Source organism: Plectropomus leopardus, chromosome 19 (genome assembly GCF_026936395.1).
Source record: "Plectropomus leopardus strain MGB_pleo_1.0 chromosome 19, ASM2693639v1, whole genome shotgun sequence".
NCBI classification, from domain to species: Eukaryota; Metazoa; Chordata; class Actinopteri; order Perciformes; family Serranidae; genus Plectropomus; species Plectropomus leopardus.
Window position 1 is genome coordinate 19,996,793 of NC_142194.1, and position 19,412 is coordinate 20,016,204.

The 19,412-nt window shown below is 40.2% G+C and overlaps 1 protein-coding gene across 1 annotated transcript; it reads right to left on the reverse strand.

The window, feature by feature from the left end:
• Positions 1 to 440: 440 nt before the first annotated feature.
• hs3st3l (heparan sulfate (glucosamine) 3-O-sulfotransferase 3-like) lies at positions 441 to 19,088 on the reverse strand. The gene is made up of 3 exons (XM_042508145.2): positions 18,305 to 19,088; positions 4,020 to 4,249; positions 441 to 2,691 (listed from the first exon to the last, which is right to left on the reverse strand). Exons 1-3 carry the CDS (start codon positions 18,781 to 18,783, stop codon positions 2,303 to 2,305), a joined length of 1,098 nt encoding a protein of 365 aa, XP_042364079.1. The 5' UTR covers positions 18,784 to 19,088; the 3' UTR covers positions 441 to 2,302.
• Between the last annotated feature and the right edge of the window lie 324 nt (positions 19,089 to 19,412).

Sequence of the window (19,412 nt, forward strand, 5' to 3'; positions counted from 1 at the left end):
CAAGCCAATTAAGTCTGGTTTCAAAGGGTTAACTTAGCCATAGGCCTATGTATATATACACACGTGACTGGAAATACCAAATTATACTCTTAATTGGTTAATTGTAATTTACCCCTTTTAAAATGAGAATCACCCATTCAATCCAATAGTATAACTATAATAATAAAATAATAAAAAATCATCAGTTCTATTGGCATAATTACAGGGACCATCTTTTTGCATCTTATGAACAAGGCAGCTTGTGGGCCCTACATCTCTGACGTAAACAGATTTACATTTGCAAAGCAATTGCACTAATGTCTGCACTCTCATTAAACATAAATTCAAACCACACTCATTAAGGCTCAGTGCGACCTTATAACAACAGCATCTGGTGGTAAACAATGTGGAAAAAGAAGACATATGAGAAGGATCAGCACAAACAAAATCAATTGCAAATCTTTTGCTTAAAAATAGTTTTATTTTTATGCTTTCAAACTAGTGCAAATACGTGCAAACTGAAAATAGACAACCCTGTGAGCAGGCCCTCTCACATTAACACAGTAAAGCCTGAAAGCTTCATAATCATGTTCAGAGAAATGGCCGTTGATGCAGTGGCTCGACCTTATTGATTTTACCTGGTCTTGTTTTGGTCGTCCTCCAGTGGTCCCTTCACTCAGTAGGGTGGTTTTGCAGTCGGATGCTAACATTAGCGTGGCACATAAATGTGCCAAAAGGCGAGGAGGCAAGTGATCCACACCAGTTCCCCGGCATCCATTTATCCACATTCATTATTCAGGAATACAAAACCACTCAGTCAAATCTCAGCCCATAAAAAGATTTTCTATACTGCTCGCCACATGAAAGATTCATCCCCCCCTGTTTCGGGAACAATGCTTAGACGATACTCAATATATATGCATTTATTACCCTTAAATTCTTCACCAGCGAGACTGAAGAACAAACAGGTAGAAAAAGATGGTCATGGAAATTCAGGAATTTGAAAATACATCTGTTCTGGGTTAATTGCGCCCCTACAGCCTACCGACTAGAGTATCAGGATTAAAATGCAAACCAGAGATACTAAAAGCTACACTGTGTATTTCAGAATTCAACATTTTACAGCTGTAACCTGTAGCAACCACAACTGTGCACGTTTTATTTAAAGGGATACTTTGCCGATTTTCAACCAGCTTTATATGATGTGAGAAGTATGTGTAAATGATCTGTGGTACACTTGTCCTGCATTTAACCAGTGCCTAGATATCCCTCTTTTTCCCCAAAGAAACTTCTTCAAATGACGTAAATGACATCATTTCGCAGTTTCGCCGGTTCTTGGGGCTGTTGCTCAAACTACTGCCTGTATTTCTGCATTTTCGTGTTGCCCGCAAAATGCCACCAACACCGTGGCCACTTCATCAAATAATCAAAGAGCACATAGCTGATAAAGAAATGCATCCGCCCATCTCTCTGTCTCTCAAACTCGGACCGAAATCTAATTAAACGGTAAAACTTCGCAGTGACAATCGAATATAAATCAAGATTTTGTTACAGCACTGCCTTTTTCTCTCCAGATGTGATTTCAGAAATGTATCTTAATGCTCCGTTTCGCCGTAAAAGTTGAGTTTGTGAACAGGAAGTGGGTGCCACACTGTTTCCTGCACAGTGATCTTGGAAGCTGAAAATTGGAGATCAAACAGTAAAATTAAGCAGCGCTCATCGAATATAAACCAAGATTCTGTTCCTGATTTGCATATTTCTTGCTTTAAATGTTTTCGGAGACATGTCTTTGCGAATCTGTAATACCAGATCTGGCACATAGCATTCTGGTAGTTGTAGGTTTTCTACCTTTGGAGCAAAAACGTCCTTTTTCTCAGTTTTCTCTGGTCATGTAGCACCAATTTCAAAAGTATTTGTGTCTTGCTACTGCAGAGACAGCCTAGTTCTATGTGAGGGCCTTCTTTATATCGATGACATACTTCTTTAACCACCTGACATAGGAATAAGTAGCCTACCAAACAAGAGAGGTGTGAGCACACACCCCAGTTTAATACCACAAAAGCACATCTTTTACTGAACACCTATGATAGATAAAATGACACAACAGTCTTTCCAGCACTTGAACAAAATGATTGACTGATAATGGTGAATGCACTGACACTGGGTTTTCATTATTGAGTCTGTGAGATGTCCCTCTGCTGTTCACAAGCGTATAATTGAGTCTGTTCTCCAAAGATTTTGCTCTCCATCAATCTCAGTCAGAAGCTTCTACCCAAAGCAGTGTGATGCCACCAAACACCGCTGTGTATGCAAATTCAAAGGGTCACTGCCATCCAAAGTCCTGGCCCACCATCTGATAGAAGCGCTGGTTATGTGACTTGTAGAAATCCCTCAGTCTCTGCATCACCTCCGGGTCGATGGAAGCGTGCGTCCTCCCTTTTGTCTTCCCCAGGCAGTGAGGTTTACTGCTGCCCTCCGGCTTCTTCAGGCAGGGGAAGCCTTTCGTTTTGTTAAAGTAGAAGTGCTTGTCCGTGACGATCCTCTGGAGACCCAGAAAGTCCTGGACTTTGCCCAGTTCTCCGGCTGGGTCGGATATGAGCCTCTCCCCGCTGACCAGATGGATCTGTGTCCTGGGGAACCAGGCCAGCCAGCGCTCCAGGTGCTGGGCATAGAGGCCGATCCACAGCGGGCTCCACAGAGAGTCGATCTGACCTGGAGACAAGTGAGGAATAGACCAAAGCTCTGTATTTAAAATCATCATTACTACAGTCAAAATCATCTCAAACCCACAATCAACTTCAACACATTCATTGGTCTAGTCCAGGAGTTTTCAATGGTGGCCGCCCCGAAGGCAAAATGGAGACAACTGTAACAACATACACCAGGGATACTCAGCTTGCTTTGCTTGGGGGCCACTTTTGCAAAATGACAATCGCATTAGCCCTATACATGTTTCTAGGATTTTAGCATGTTTGTAGGATTTCAAGAGAACTGCAGGATTTTAGGACGTTTCTAGGATTTTAGGACGTGTCAGCATTTGTAGGATTTTAGGACATTTTTAGGATTTCAGGACACTTCGAGGATTTTAAGACCTTTCTTGGATTTACGACAGTTTTCATATTTTTGGACAGTTGTAGGATTTTGGACATTTGTAGGATTTTAGTGTGTTTCTAGGATTTAAGAATGTGTTCTAGGATTTTAGGACATTTGAAGGATTTTAGGACATTTGAAGGATTTTAGGACATTTTTAGGATTATAGGACATTTCTAATATTTTAGGATATTTCTCGGATTTTAGAACATTTCTAAGATTGTGGGACCTTTCTTGGATGTATGACATTTTTCAGATTTTAAGACATTTGAAGGATTTCAGGACGTTTCTAGGATTTTGGGCCAATAGGGGCTTAGCAAGGCACTCTACACAAACTGGACTGTGCGTAAATTGGGAACCCAGTTGGAATGTACTGTTCAGTTTTCCAGAGTTTTACAAACACACCAAAAATCTCTCCTTTCTACAGAGTGTCAGTAGGCAGTTTGCTGACATTGGAGGGTCTTTGGTTTGATATAGTTCACCGGGGCCTTCCAGGCTATAGAGGCTGGTCCATGTGCTCGCTCTGTCCCTCTCTTCCTACAGCTGACATCCGCTCTGTATCACTGTCTTTTAGTTTTGCAGTTTCAACAACTCCACTGTACTCATGCCACACATCAATGCATTTCTTGCATTGTTTAAACTTGATTCTGTCATCCCATTAGAATTAACCTTAGTTTAATTTTTTTTTGTTTTTCTCGTAACCTTGCATGGACTCCTCCTCCTCCTCCTCCGTTATGATTTGTCTTACGATGCTTGCTTGTAAATCTGCACCTTGGGATTTACTGTATTATATCCTTTTATGTTTTGCAAAATAGAGAAAAAAACAAATGCTGAGAGGGAAAGATCAGCTTGATAAATTCAAGGTTTTTGAGCACTGAATCAGCACAACAATACAGAAAAAATACAAACCTGGGAAATTTTGAAGTCAAACACCAGGCGCAGAAACCTACCTGTGGTGCGGTTCTTGAAGGCCAGACTCTCAAAGGGAGGGATGTCGGGGGTCTTGGAGATGATCTGTGTGTAGTCAGATATGGCTCTGGTCACGGGGTCACGGACAACAACAATCAGCTTCACATCCTGCGACATAGCGTAGATTCGAGCTGGCGTTTCAGCAGCAACAAAGTAACGAGGTGTCTTCTCCATGACAATCTGACCATCCAGGGCTTTGGGCATCATACTTCTGAAAGTACAAGAAAAATATGTTGTTAAGAGGACTGCACTTTTTAAGATCAGATTATATGATATGCAGGCAGCATTAATAGTGATGAAATGGGCAGATGATACGTCACAGAGCTAAAAGACTCTATTTCTACATAGCTGCAATCGGTTTTACATGTTTTAAATTAAGGTGTCAATGTCTTCAGCATCACTCAGAATCCACTGAATTTTATTTCAGGACCAGGAACTTTATTTTATTGAGGATCTATTAAAGATTCTAAAATAGTGCGCTTGTATGGTTTCTGTGCACATGTAACGGTTTTAAGTGGCCCTTTATAATGTGTTTGACTTCCTTGATTTGTGCACTTGGCCTCTGATTTGTGGTCATATGAGCCTTTTTACTAAATAATTTGGGTTGTATTTAATATTAGTTTTCAGTGCATTTCATGTTGTATATCCTTGGTGATGAATTGATTGATAAATATTTTGCTTGTGTCGGGCCAGGAGAGGTATTATGAATAGGGTGGCTAAAATTTCAGGACCATGGACAGAGCTGTTTGTTGTGTGTACTGCGCTGTGCTTGTGTGACTTACTAACGTTTTCCGTAATGTTTTTCCTGCTGATGTACAGACTATATTGCCAGTTTAACTTCTTTTGAGAGCAAACTTAGAGACACTATACTCATTTTGTTTTCTGTACAAAAAGAAATAAAATAAAACTGCAAGTGATAGCTGGTTAGATTGCAGTTACATTTTGCTGTTCATTTGCAGTCATCTCATTAAGTTTGTTTAATTATGTTAGTGCAGTTATGTAAAGCTGATATTTAACAAAAAAATTAAGAGGACACAATACATACCATAGATTAGAAATATGAGTGGGTGGGGGTTGCTCTGTTTTGTGCACCCACAGGTAGAAATATAACTTGGCGCCTATGGATACATTTTAACATTTATTTATGTCCACATAAAAACAACCAGTACAAGGACACAAATATTAAAGGTGCAAGACACACACACACACACACACACACACACACACACACACACACACACATGCTTCCAAATGCAATCCCCCATTAGTCACTTTGACAGACATCCTGCTCTAGCAGTCAGAGCAGTGACAGTGTCCACAGAGTATGTCTCCACTGACACAGACACACAGGCAGGTGCTGTGCTAAATAAACACAGGAGTTTTCTCGAATGTGTCTCACTCTGCTCACCTCAGCCTCCACACCAGAAGCCCAGCAGATGGGACTCATTTAGAGTTAAATGACTCCAGAGGGCCCACAGGACCGGCTGAGCTCTCTGGGACATCTGCTAACACACCTGCCACACACCTGAATGACTGACCAAAACACACAGCCCTTGGCATGGTCACACAAAGCTCTGAAACAGCATCTCGGCTTGTTTAACCCTTGAAAACCTTAGCAAATTGGTTTGATTTCTTGAAGGCAATAAACAACTGAATAAGACATGGCTCAAAAATTTGCAAAAAATTAGTATAAAAAAAAAGTTACCCGTAAATTACCCGTAAATAAGCAAAAACAAGAAACAAATAATAAAAAGTAAGAAAGTGACTTTAAAAAACTGGAAATAAAATAATAAAATATTTTATATATTTTTCTGTGACACAATTTGAAATGTAGAATTATTATAATCATCAATCTGGACAGTTTCCCTTTTTTGTAAAAATTATTTTCTAATAATCCCCCCTTTTCAAAAACCGTTGATTTCTTGTCACCTTTTACTAATATCTTGTAGTTTGTGGGACTTTTTTTTACCAAGTTATGCATTGCCCTTTTCCCACCATGTTTTAAAAAACAAACAACACACAGTTCGCTAGTGTTTGCTGACAGGTTTCAAATGCATGCTGTATACTTTTACTTTTAGAGGTATTTTCCTTACCGTTTCAGACACCCATTAGTTTCCATGCAGTTTACTTCTAGATTTTTGAAACATTAATTTAACTTTGACCCAAAAAACTCCAAAAAAAAAACCCAAACCAGATTTGGTGTTTACTGAGATGGATTAAAAAACACATATACATTTGCTGACATTAACAAGATAAGCTACAGCTAAGCCACTGCTTTTCTGAATTCTCTTATAGTATAAATGGCAATCAATTATTGTTTATATGAGATGTAAGTGTTTTTTCGCTTTCTCATTTTCCCTCATAATGAGAAAATTCATGAGTGAGCACAGAGGTGCTCTTGTTTTTCATGCAGTCTCCTATTTTAGGGATGTATCAGACATTAATAAAAGGACGAACAAAAAGAGACCTGAGGGGTATCTGGTTTCAACTCGGGAACTGCTCCTGCAATATGACCTCCTGTCAATAGCCCCCCCCCCTCCCAAAACAGACCCCACAAACACACTCTCTCTCTTTCTCACACACACATATACACACACACACACACACACACACAGATTTGACTTGATCTGATCGGTGTGAGGCAGCTCTTACCACCACTTAGCCTCAAGATTTCCCTTGTAACTCCAATACCCTGTCCTGAGCAGGAGGAGCCGTACAGTCTGTTACACACACAAACATGTAGACAGCACATAGGCACATCACTCATTATTCACTCTTTAGTCAAGCATTTCTGGCCTCCCAATACACCTATATCTCACACACAAGCACACGCGCGCACACACACATATAAGAAAATATATATATTTAAAAAAAAAACATCGCAAAAAAACCCATACACATACAAATACTCTGAAATCTGAGGGTGGGTGTGGTGGATTTTTACCAGACCCTTTAGAGACTGCGTGTGTGTCAGTGCATTTGCTAGAGTGTTTTAAATGAAAGGGGTGGGTGACTGATGAAGGAGTGATGGGAGTGGATACAAACGCGCCTCCATTAGCAATCTGTGAATAGCCTCAGAGCCAAAAGCCCTTTGCCATTACCTAAGCACAAAGAGCTAATTACTGCCCCTGAGAGCACCATCAAAAGAAAAGATCTGTTATGAAATATGCTTCTGCAATGAGCTTTGCACAGACACACTAATTGACACACAAAATAGCTGTTAGTGTTTCCTAATAACTAAGCCTTATTCCACTTTTGGCAAAGAAAAGTTTGTGATCTCAGGGCTTAGTCTGTGACTTTAATTACATTTCAGACCTGAATAAATGCAGACTGTAGTTTTAGTTATGCAACATTTTCTCAGAATCCAAAACAATGTCATTGGTTGCCTCAAACCTCAGTGGACAGAGCTAAAGAATCACAATTTTGCTTTTTTTAAGTCATAAAATAATGCTAGTGAAAAGTTAAACAAAATATCATGAAAAGATTAGATATTCATTTTCTAACTTAGACTATGTCTTTGGCCTAAATGCCTTGAAACGCCAAACCAATGGTCAGTCGTCGGTCAATGTTGGGCTGATGGTGAGTGTCCAGACAAACTGTAGAGGCTGAAGCTTACTATTACTTTTCCACTCATTCAATCATTTGACATGCTGATATCTTGTGTTTAGCTATCTACAGGTACAGGCCATGTTGTTGTTACTGTTCAGGGTTCTCACAGTCATGGAAAACCTGGAAAAGTCATGGAATTTTAAAATCACATTTTTCAGGCCTGGAAATGTTGTGGAATTAGTGAAAATCATTAGTTAAGTAGATTAAATAAGTTTTGGAAAAGGCATTGATTTTTTTTTGCTTTTGTCATGAAGTAGTTAGAGTAATCTCCGGTGGATAACAGTCCACGTAATGCAACGTAACGAAAAATTCATTTTCTGTAACAGCTGATGTAACGTAGCTTTAATATGCGTCAATGTTAAGTTTTGTTTACCACCACATTGATTTGTTTATTTTCTCCCCACATCCTGTCTCTCTATTTTTTGTATGCAAGATAGCTGGAATTATGTTTTAACAGAGTTTGATCAGACACATTTAAAAAACAGCAGGCAAGTTTGTCAAGAAAAATTCTTATTATTATGGGTCCTTAAAAAGTCATGGAAAAGTTTGGAAATTTGTTCCATAAAAATGTGTGGGAACCCTGATTGACTCTTTTTTGCTTTATGTGTAGGGCATATTGACTTTTGTTGTTCCTGTTGTTTGATTTATGTTTGTGGCATGCTGGCGTTTGTTTGTTATTGCTGTTATGGTCGTCTACATTGTAAATAGAGGGGAGGCATATTTGTTTTTGCATAGAGAGGCAAAACTGCATTTATGTCAACCCTGATCTCAGGGTCTAGAAAGGCTAAAGTGCTTGCCCGCTTTTACAGAGTGGGGGCCGATTTATTGGCTGTGTTCATGAGTTGGAAGCCAGTGAGGGATCTTCACCTTCTTACTGCACTGGTGACTCCTACTGGTTGGCCGGGGCACCTGCACAGTGGGGGAGTAGAAGGGGAAAGCGTTGGGGAATTAAACTCCCGAGTATTAGGGCCAATCACTGGCAGGTGAATAGAACCGTCTGGCGACACCATGTGTTACAGAGAAAATCCCCCGACCAAAATATAGCTCAATTAATTGGCATTTTAAAATCCCTTTTTTAGCATAACATCCTTACACTGTTCATTTACCGCTGAGTGTGAGATCAAACATCCAGAATGATGAACACAGGGATTATCCAGCAGCTTAAAATAAGCCTCTGTTTGTCCTTTGAGGAAGCTCTCTTTTGTCGTCTATTTCCCAATTTTTCAGCAGGCCTCCCAAGTGAATAACCTTAGGCCAGCCAAAGCCACTGGCTATTGATCCTATGGGGGCTTAGGGTGGTTACATGAAGGTGGGTGTCGATGGCGTATGACAGTAGGGATTGTGTGCAAATGTAAGGAAATGGACTGAGAATGGTAATGCAGCACTGGGCTTTGAGCCTCAGCTGGGACCAAGAGTGGCAGGTGGAGACTGGGGGAGCGAGGACCCTCTGGAGTCCCATCAGTAGCATGCTGTGAGGAGTGTGTGTTTGTGTGTGTGTGTGTGTGTTAACAAATGTGAAGCGTTTGCAATGACATGTACAACAGGAAAAATGCAGCAAAGGACTGGGGGATTTGAGGGTGCGCTGGTTCAAAGATGTAAAATCTGGCCTGTTTATCTTTGATGTTTGATTCAAGGAGGAAACGTTAACCCATCAAAAAGCAGAGTATCGACTGAGTTCATTATACACACGTGACTGCCTATTTGTGAGTCAGATATGAGATTTGAGTGTGTATTCATCTGTCCGTATGCATGCATGAATGTGTTATTGTGTGTGTTATTGGGGGACCGCTCACCCATTTCCTGTGTATGGGGGACCATTAAGGGGTCGATCCATCGTGACTATGCCCTGTCCACTTCTAGGAGACATCCATCATAGAGAGGCCCCAGAGCCCCCCCACATTCGCTTCTCAAGCCCCAGGGGAGGGCCTTAATGAGTGCCAGATCGCCCCACCCGTCTGGGCCTTATGGTGATCACCTCCAGTACAGTACAGGGACAGGACAGACCACACCTGAACCCCAGTTACATACATAACGAACAAAACTCAGTGTGGCAGCCAAAATTAAATCTGCTTTCATATATTTTATCACTTTTGTAGTGTGTTTTGTAGTGTAAAGACATGTCAAATAATATTATAAGTATAAATATTAAATTCCCCGCATACGTACAACAGATTAATCAGAAAATACTATGTTTTGGCAGCCATTCTTCTGCAATTTGCATGGCAATTATATCCATTGTTCAAAAGTTACACCACTGTATGGGTATGGATTTTAAAACCCAATCTTAACGAGCATAGACTGTATATAAAGATGGACAACCCCCGCTATGCTTACGTGAGGTTAAAATATTCGAGATATGGGTGTTGCCATCTTGTGATGGTAATGTCATTGAGAAGAGTTTGCACAGTAGCAATCCACAGTGGGGGAGTTCCCGCCAAAACACCCGTCCAGCCAATCAAGAGCAGCTCCAGTGAATGTGAGTGCATGGATTGGCTATCAGTCATGGCAGAAAATCCCCTTATTGTACAAAAAACTGAATAACTTATTAAAACTGAACTTATCATAATAACAAGCTTTTTAACAAACTATTTAATGAACTACTTTCAGTGACAGAAATCATCTTTGGGAAAAATGTATTTGGCATGTACAACAAATTGTGTGCTCAAAGTGTCATTAATATCAAAATCTGAAAAACTTGACAGAAATTCACTCCAAACAGAAAAGAAAAGGTTAGGTCATACAGGAAGAGCATACTCAGAGGTCTTTATGTTTGCCACAACAATTCCTAATCTCACAGAATTATAAACCATTTGTGGCAGGAGCAGCTGGGGTTGTGGGGGTGGGAATACAAAAACTTTCTTTGTATAACTCTCTGGCTCATTAGTGAAGTGTGCCACTTACACTGAGGGCTGAAGTCTCTACTAAAAGTGCCAAACAGAGTGACGGGACAGCTGACTCATATCAATGCCATCAACGCAGGTTGAATATTGGCAGGTCTGCATTCTGTATGTCTGGTGTATTAAAGGGCCGTGTCGTCACTGTGCTCCGTTATTACGAACTATGATCATCTGGTCGTGGGTCATATATCTTGTTGTTTCTGGGTGCTTTCTCCCTCTCCTTGCAGTTATTGTAATCATACAACTGAAGTTACATCAAGTAACTACTGAGAGCAGAACGTTACCAGCGGAAACACGGGGTGTTTTCCAACTTCCGCATAGAGAATTGTGATTTTTATTACAGTGAATATCTGCAGCCATACATCCAACACTCAGCGCCACTTAATAACTGCTGCTTCTCCGTTCAATTTATCTGTGCCCATCAAAGCATGGATGAATTAAGAGAACTGGATACAGCTATTGAGGCGGGGGCCGGGGCCCATAGAACATGTGCACTAGAGACTCCAGCCAAGTGTGGGGATGAATGACTAACTTTTGTTCTTTTTTGAAACCTTTTTTTCACAGTAGTAAAGTACAGTAGTACAGATTTGTGATTTTTTTTTTTTATAAAAGCAGAAATATCCCCCTTTATCCCCCCTCCCCGCAATCCCCTCTTTACTCATAAAGGCAAATAAATGAAATGATAAAATAACACACATAACTATCAAGTGGTAATTAAATAAAAAAGAAACTAGCAAACAAAGAAAATAAAAATAATTAAAAGAAGAAGAAAAAGAAAGAAAAAAGGATCAACTGGCAATACACAAGATTAACCATGTCAACATGTCAGCCTGGCGTGCTCTAGTGCAAAGAGATGGTTTGTATTGTTTCAAAATAGGAGATGAGAGGCTGCCAGTGTTTGCAGAATTTCTCAGCTGAGCCACAGACAGAGAATTTTATCTTTTCCAATTTCAAAAATGACATTAAAATCTCTCAGCCAGGAAGCGTCTGAGGGGGGTTAGCAATTTTTCCATAAGAGAAGAATTTAACGACAAGCCATTAATTTTTTCTTTTTTTTTTTTGGTGTAAAAACGGGACCTCTTCTAATTGAACAGGAGCAACAAACACTGACAATGCAACCTGCTGTATCAGGTTAAGGCTGTGCCAGTAACTCAGGGTCACTGATATAGCCTTGTATTGATAGATATTACTGTAGCCTCAAGAACAAAATGCAACCTGCCCCGCTGTCTGCAGGACAGAACGGTCTCTATAGTGTGACAGAACCTGCAGAATCAGCCTTCACACACAAACACACACACACGCAGCTCAGATGACAGTCCCCTGGGTTGAAGCAAAGGTCAGAAAAGATGTGAGGTTGCTGCAACACTAACACCTAAAAATTTAACTCTAACCTCAACAGTATCCCCCCCCCCTTTTTTTTTTGACATGTCACTAATCATGCCCTCTTACAGCAAAAACCTGTTGCCCCCAAGACTTAACTTGCTTTGCTTTAGGGCCACTTTTGCAAAATGACAGGAGGCCAGGGGCCAGTCGCAGCAGCCCCATACATGTTTCTGGGATTTTAGGATATTTCTCAGATTTTAGAACATTTCTAGGATTTTGCACATTTCTAGGATTGTTGGAAATTCTAGGATTCAAAGACATTTTTCAGATTTTAGGATGTTTCTAGGATTTAGGGAGGTTTCTAGGATTTTGGGACATTAGGGGCTTAGCTCATACCTCTTTCGGGGGTACGAGTGGGGGCTTTTTTGTGATAAACAAGCTCTATTTTGATGCTCTTTTATGTACTCTGGCACCTTCTGTAAACTAAAAGTACAAAAACAATTGCCAGTGTGAATCACTTTATTTTTTTATTGCAAATTAAAAAATGGTTGTGGATCCACCTGGCACCCTATCAGAGGCCAGATTTGGCCTGCCAGCCATGAGTTGATTATCACTGGGCTAAGGGGATATGGAGGAGGAAAAACTAAATGGGTCAGAAAAAAAGAAATACTTTGGAATTCTCCTTAGAAACTTTTGCCTTTCCTCATAAGACTTTTGCATTTTCCTGAGAAATATTTTGACAGCTTGCAAAGGCCTGGGTGAAGGTGAATTATAGCATAGATCAGCAGGTATGGTCATTATTTAATACTGTCTCAGTCCGTCACATCACTGGTCTCATGGCTCTAAAACAGCTGTGCCACTGTTAAAGAGGAAAATGAGCTCTGGATGGTTCAGAGTGTCAGGATATGAACACAAATCACCACAAATCTGCACCCTAAGACACATGGAGTATGATGGCAATAAAAAAATGTGTCTCACCTCATGCACGGCCATATGATTTAGTAATTAATGATATACAATAGCGTTTTCACTGCAATGTGTTTCAAGAATGGAGGTATAACTGACCAATCTGGTGTGTGTAGAGGTGTGTGTGTTTTATTGTAGCCTGTTGTCCTTGAGGGGTGATTTGATGAAGGTAAATGGTGAATAGTCGTGTTTAACGGCTATGAGTAACTGCACTGCGTATATCAGTCCCGTTGCTCTCAGATCCTGCAGGCATTTCATGAACTTAAGGAGAAGCTTTTCATACAGTAAAAAAGCCTCTAACAGATACCGTAAGAATCGCCCACATTCATTCATCGATCAGTGCAGACTAATTTTACCTGCTTTTTACCACATTAAATGTTTTTTATATACTGTATATATATACATGTTTTGCATATATTTTATATTTTTTTTTAACATTGATCAGTCTTTGCAGCATGTGTTTTATTGTTTGATTTTGCATTAATCTGTTGTTGCAGTCTATGTGACACTTGCAAAAACAGGGATCTTTTTTTTAGTTTACCCTTTGAAACCTGAGCAAAATGAGATAATTTTATCTGAACAACTTAACAAGACATGGCCCAAAAATAAGCAAGAAATTACCTAAAAATTACCTAAAATTAAAATTGATTTAACAAAATCAAGAAAATGACCTGAATATAATAATGATAATTATAAATATAGTTTTCTTGACATTTTTCCTTAGTTTTTTAAATTCCCCTTTTTAGAACTAATTTTCAGGGCATTTTCTTGACACTTTTAACTAAGTTTTTGCAATTTGTGGTACATTTTTTGCGAAGTTGCTCATTGCCTTTTCCCGCAGTGTTTTTGAAAGAAGTCAAATCAATCTGCTTAGATTTCAAAGAGTTCAATATTTAATGAAAGCCATCTGAGCGCAGCACAAGAAAACTTATGTCGATCCAGGTTTCGAAGGGTTAAAAAATAATTGCACTGAAAAAAAAATATTTTCTGTTTCCCCTGAAACAAAAACAAATTTGGGAGCACCACAGTAGTATTAAAATTTAATTAATAATAAAACATTGATGACTGTAAGCATCCATAAATTTCAGAGAATGCAAAAGCATTTTTTTCCCACTCAACTATTTTCTTTGTAACCTCACGTCTCATCAGGGGCTCAATATGAAACCAACACATGTGAGATGTGAATTTCCAGCTGACTGATAGATTAATGGATTCCTCCAGAGCTATTCACAGAGAAAAAGAAGCTGTGTGTAACATGACCCCTGTGCGCCTATGAGGGGGATTATGCCAATGTAGAATAAAGCTTCCTGCTAATTGTAACAGAAGCTGAGCTGACCAACACTAACCGCTCTTATGCTGGAGTCAACCCAAGGTCAGAGCGAGGAGATAGAGTTATCGATCCCAGACAACACAGTAAGGAGGAAACTTCCAGTGCATCTCAGGCCTCATCACAGCGCTGTTCCAGATCCAATCTCCGCTCCAAACACCATTAGTGGATCTTTGTCAGGGGCTCTGATCTCAATTGCCCTGGTGAAGCTAAATGTTATTTCACTTGAAGAGAGACAAGAAGTGATTCAGAAGGAGATACACTATATCTCATCCTTTTGTTCATGATAAGCTTCGAGAGAATATAGCATCTACAGAGAAACGTGATGTTAACTGAGTAAGTGCTAAAGCTTCCATTGGCTGCGTGACATCAAAGTGTGCTTCTGCCTTAAAGGATAATTCTACTTTATTACAACCTGGGAGTTGTTTTCATTTGTTCTGCCATAACACTAATATTGACATTGTAACTGAAAAGGTAGCCATTGAAATGTGGGGATTTGGTGATGTCATTTTAAAAAAGGTCCACAGGTAAGAAAAAATGAGCAGTTGGGCAGTCACAGTTTTTGTACAACACCCGAAGTCAGCTGAACTTATTTGGAAGAGAAAACGAAGGAAACAGTTCAGTGCTTTATCATTAGAATTCAAATAGAAACTTTTCTATATGAACACGTGATAATGAGAAATAACATAAATAATGGATGTATGGAATGTCATTTTATTTCATTTTGAGGTTTTTGAATGAAACTTTGAATGTCTATCATTTTATGATGTCAATACCTTTAAAAAAAATCCTTGAACAATATACTCAATTTGAATTAAATCAGTTGATTTCCACATTCCTATGAGTGATTCACAGCCACACCCCACCATTGATCCAAAGCCAGCCACAAAAAGCACCACCAAGACTTGCAATATAGACAGAAGAGCCTAAATTCGGCACTAATTTAGCACATATTAGGTGGAGCTTGCAGAGAAGCAGCTGGAAAAACGTCCTTTAAGCTCGCTCTATAGTTGAGCTTCTTTGGGTCGAAACGATATGTAGCATGACCGTGTCCTCACCTGAACTATGTGACGCATATTCAAATGAGGGAGTGGCGTCATCCCACAGGCGGGGGCTCTGGGAAGAACAGGTTTTAATGGTGGTCAGTTTTTTGACCAGTCTTGCTTATTTATAATAGAAATGTGTAGTTCAATCCCCCAATGCTGTATCCCAAATTTGGTATAAATAAAGTCAAAAATCCAAAAAGTAGGTGTCACTGATATAACTGTTTTGACAAATCAACCAATGATGGTGACCTTAGTTGTCCAGGAGACTTTCTTTGTAGAGCAAAATGAGTTGCATTATTGACTTAAGTCTGTATTCCCTCTCTGAGATGTACCTATGATAGGTTTCATTTTTCCAAAGAGTGCTGTAGTGTTAAAATTTGCTATTATTCGTCCTTTTCTTTTTCTGTGAAGACAAACGTGTTGTACACGATTGACTAAGAACAAAATGATACCATTTCAAGAAGAAAAAGTTTATATATTACAAGAATAAAACAGTAATATTATGTGATTTAACTAGTAAATGTCCTGGAAAAAGGCCAAGTCAGGTGACATTCAATCCACAGTTTTACAACACTGACAAACATGCACGCTGATTCCACTGATCGTCACACTCCACAGCTTGTTTATGTTCAGTTACGGGTTTAATTGAGTTACTTTTGTTGAATAAATTTGTTAACTATTCTGTAATTAATATGTTTTTTCTTCTCTTATATTTATCATGGCTCAAGACCCTGGTTATAAGTCATGATGAAATGATGATATCATCTATAAGCAGATTGTTGTTGTGTTTGGCCTAATATGTTGGCAGTACGTATAAAGAGCATAGCCAGCGGTGTCTTCAGCTTCTTTATACTTTTCAGCCAAAACAAAGACATGTTTCTTTGGTCAGTGTGTGTACTCTGGGTGTGTGCTTGTTTGTCATGAAGTGGTGTGAGCACATCATTAACTCCCAGCGTAGGTGACCTGGAGTCAAAGGCCAATTGACAAAGCTGACAGTGATGTCAAGTGGCCCGACATGGAGCGAGTCCCATATGACCCGCCGGGGAGACGTGACAATCTGGTGTCACGTTCCCATCACCTGGTGTGACACACACTAAACAGACAGGCTGCACACGCTGGCAGACAGGAGAGGCTGCCTCTAGATTTTACACATTTCCTGGCTCTGTTTACATCCTGCAGCTTTGACATAGTGGTGTTTTTCGGTCTGTGAGCATCATCACATCGACAGATAAACAATATCAGTGGTGAAAATTCATCCTCTATCTTGATCTCCATCATCATAGGTTGAATTGTTGCTGATATGCCAAAGAGGCTCCCAGAGCTGTGTCATTATTGAGCCCCGGTCATATAACGTAAGCTGGTTAACAGCACACCACACAGTCCAGATTTGGATGCATTTTTAATCTGACATATTTTGAGCATTTTGTGGGTCTATAGGGGCGTGCACCTACAGTACAGACAGTTGGAAAGAGAAAAAAAGAAGCCCAGAAATCTGAAATCATGGGTGCGTTTCCTTTCCTTTCACTTCCTAATTTTCTTGTACTTTTTAGTAATTTCATGCTGATTTCTGGGTCATTTCTTCTTATGTTACTCATTGCCTTCTTCCCACGTTTTTAAAAAGAAATCAAGCCAGTTTGCTAAGGTTTCAAAGGGTCAAAACCAACAACATATGACCATAATCTGTCCTCAGTATTTGATGTCAAATTAACCTTTGCACATTGCCTGACCTATCAATGTCTAATGACGCTGGTGACTAGCTGGGTCTGAGTGACTTGAATCTGGTTCCCCTGAATCTCAGTCATGAGTGCGTGAGTTCCAAGTTTCATGAACAGGCTGAGAACAAAGCCACATGACAACAGTAACATCTGGCTCAGGCTCCAGAGATGATTACTCTGCTGCTCTGTAAGAACTTATCCTGCAAGGCCCCTCTCTCTCCCTACTGTACACACACACACACACACACACACACACACACATGCACAAACACACAGAAAGCACTGCAAGCACATGCATGCACACATGCACAGATTGGCATAGCCAGATGGCAGAGTCTCTTTGACTGTCACCTAAACCTCCACAGAATAGCTGTGGATATGTTTGGGAATGCAAACAGCACAGACAATCACTTCTTTGATTAGAAGCCGGAGGCTCCTATTTGACTCTCCGACTTACGATGATATTAAAACTGCCTTATTTAAATGACAAAGAGTCAGTCAAGTGTTTTTTTCCAGTATAGTAGAATTCAATTTTGTGATTGTGAAGGGAAAAAAATGCTAAGGGAGTAAAAATCTCTCTTGCTTTTAGGAGAGCAGATTCAGCCAAAATAAGATTCCCTGGTGGGGTGTAACTAAGTACATTTACTCAAGTACCGCACTTAAGTAAAAATGTGAGATACTTTACTGGAATATTTTCTTTTCGTCCCATTTTATATTTTTATCTCTCTTTTATACCAGAGGAAAATATTGCACCTTTTACTTTACTACATTTAAGATTTAGTTACTTCACATATTAGGATTTTTTTTTGCATACCAAAAACACAAGAAGAGTTATAAAATATTATTTCTTGGTCATAAATTAAACTCCCCAACAGTTTATACAAGTACAGCTGAATGGATTAGTTGATTATTCAATTCTGATTTACAGAAAATTAATTGTCAAGTATTTTGAAAAACATAGTCCTTATAGTAGTAAACACAGTAAACATAGTCTGTTTTTTTTGACAATTTTAAGTTATTTGGATGTTTTTATTCTTATACGTTGTCATTATCATTCTTTATTATTATAACTCTTTTTTAAAAAAATGTATTTTGTTTGAAGGTTTTTCTACATTTGGGTACTTTTACTTTTAATACTTAGGTACATTTTCCTGATTGTACTTTTTTACTTTAGTTACATTTTCTATGCGGGACTTTGATTTGTAACAGAGTAATTTCACAGTGTGGTATTAGTGCTTTTACTTAAGTAAAGGATCGGCATACTTCTTCCACGAATACCCTTAAATAAAAGTATATAATATTAAGGAAACGTAAAGCTTAATACAATTTGGGCACTCAGTGGTAAATACAAAGACTTTCCTTCCCTGCGTAATGCGTGCGTACCTGTACCAGTCAAGTCCCCGTGCGTAATGCCGGTCAAAGAAGTGCGGCTCCGACCCCAGGGCGCGGATGTCCGGGTGCAGCCGGAGGAACTCCAGCAGCGCCCTGGTGCCTCCCTTTTTAACCCCTATGATCAGAGCCTGGGGTAACCTCCGAGTGGCTGTCCAGTCTTTGGCCGAGCTGTTTGGCTCCAGCCCGGGATGACCGCTGAACGCGCCTTCGCCAACCGCGGTAGTAATTTCCTTGGCCACGTTGGTTCCGTTTCTCTCGTACGACCATCCTGACCCCGACGCGAGGAATTCGCGCGTGGGTGACTTGATCTCAGAGTTTTCTGCAAGCTCCGACTCGCAGCATCCGGTGAGGAGATATACCAGGGAGAAGCAGAGGATGCTCAGAGAGGACGCGATGGTGAGTCGATGGAAGAGCCGCCGCAGGTCCGCGCTCGGATGGTGGTGATGATGATGGTGGTGAAAAGCTGCCATCCCTCAGAGATCCATGTGAGATAGGATGCCATTCTACCCCAAGTCCAGCTCACATCCCTTCATACTCTGACGCCGGCAACACAGCGCTGATTCTTGGCGAGTCTCTCTCAGTGCGCTCCGTTGCACCTCGGGAGCGCATTGAGCGACATAAACCTGCCAACATACCAGTCTCAGCGAATCGGGGCTAGTTTTTGCGTGACATCCCGAGTGTGCGCCCAGTTAATTTAGCTTTAATGTCTGTCTGAGCCGGACGACTGCGGGTATCTGTCACTCTTTCCACTCCACGGGATTACTCTGCTGCTCTACGGCTCATCCCACGAGGGTGCGCATCCAGGGATCTCTCTCTCTCTCTGTCTTTCTCTCTCTCTCTGTCTCTCTCTCTCTCTCTCAACCCCTCAATTTCTGTCTTTGTCTCTCTGTCTCTCTTGCTCTCCCCCTCTCTGTCAGTCGCCCTCTCTCTTTAGGTGACTTTGACTGGAGAGTAGTTGCCTGTGGCTGTATAATTCCAGTATTATTTATTGGGGGAACCTGGGATGAGATGCATCCAGTGGGCAGACAATGGTGTCCTCATCCAATATGAGTGATTGACAGTGGTGGATGAAGTACCTGAAAGCCATACTAAAGTAAAA

Coding starts and splice junctions, on each gene's coding strand:
- hs3st3l (XM_042508145.2), bottom strand. CDS start 18,783: ATGGCAGCTTTTCACCACCATCATCATCACCACCATCCGAGCGCGGAC. Junction 4,250..18,304: donor CGGGGACTTGACTGGTACAG/GTACGCACGCAT, acceptor TTGTACTTTCAG/AAGTATGATGCCCAAAGCCC. Junction 2,692..4,019: donor CTTCAAGAACCGCACCACAG/GTAGGTTTCTGC, acceptor ACTTGTCTCCAG/GTCAGATCGACTCTCTGTGG.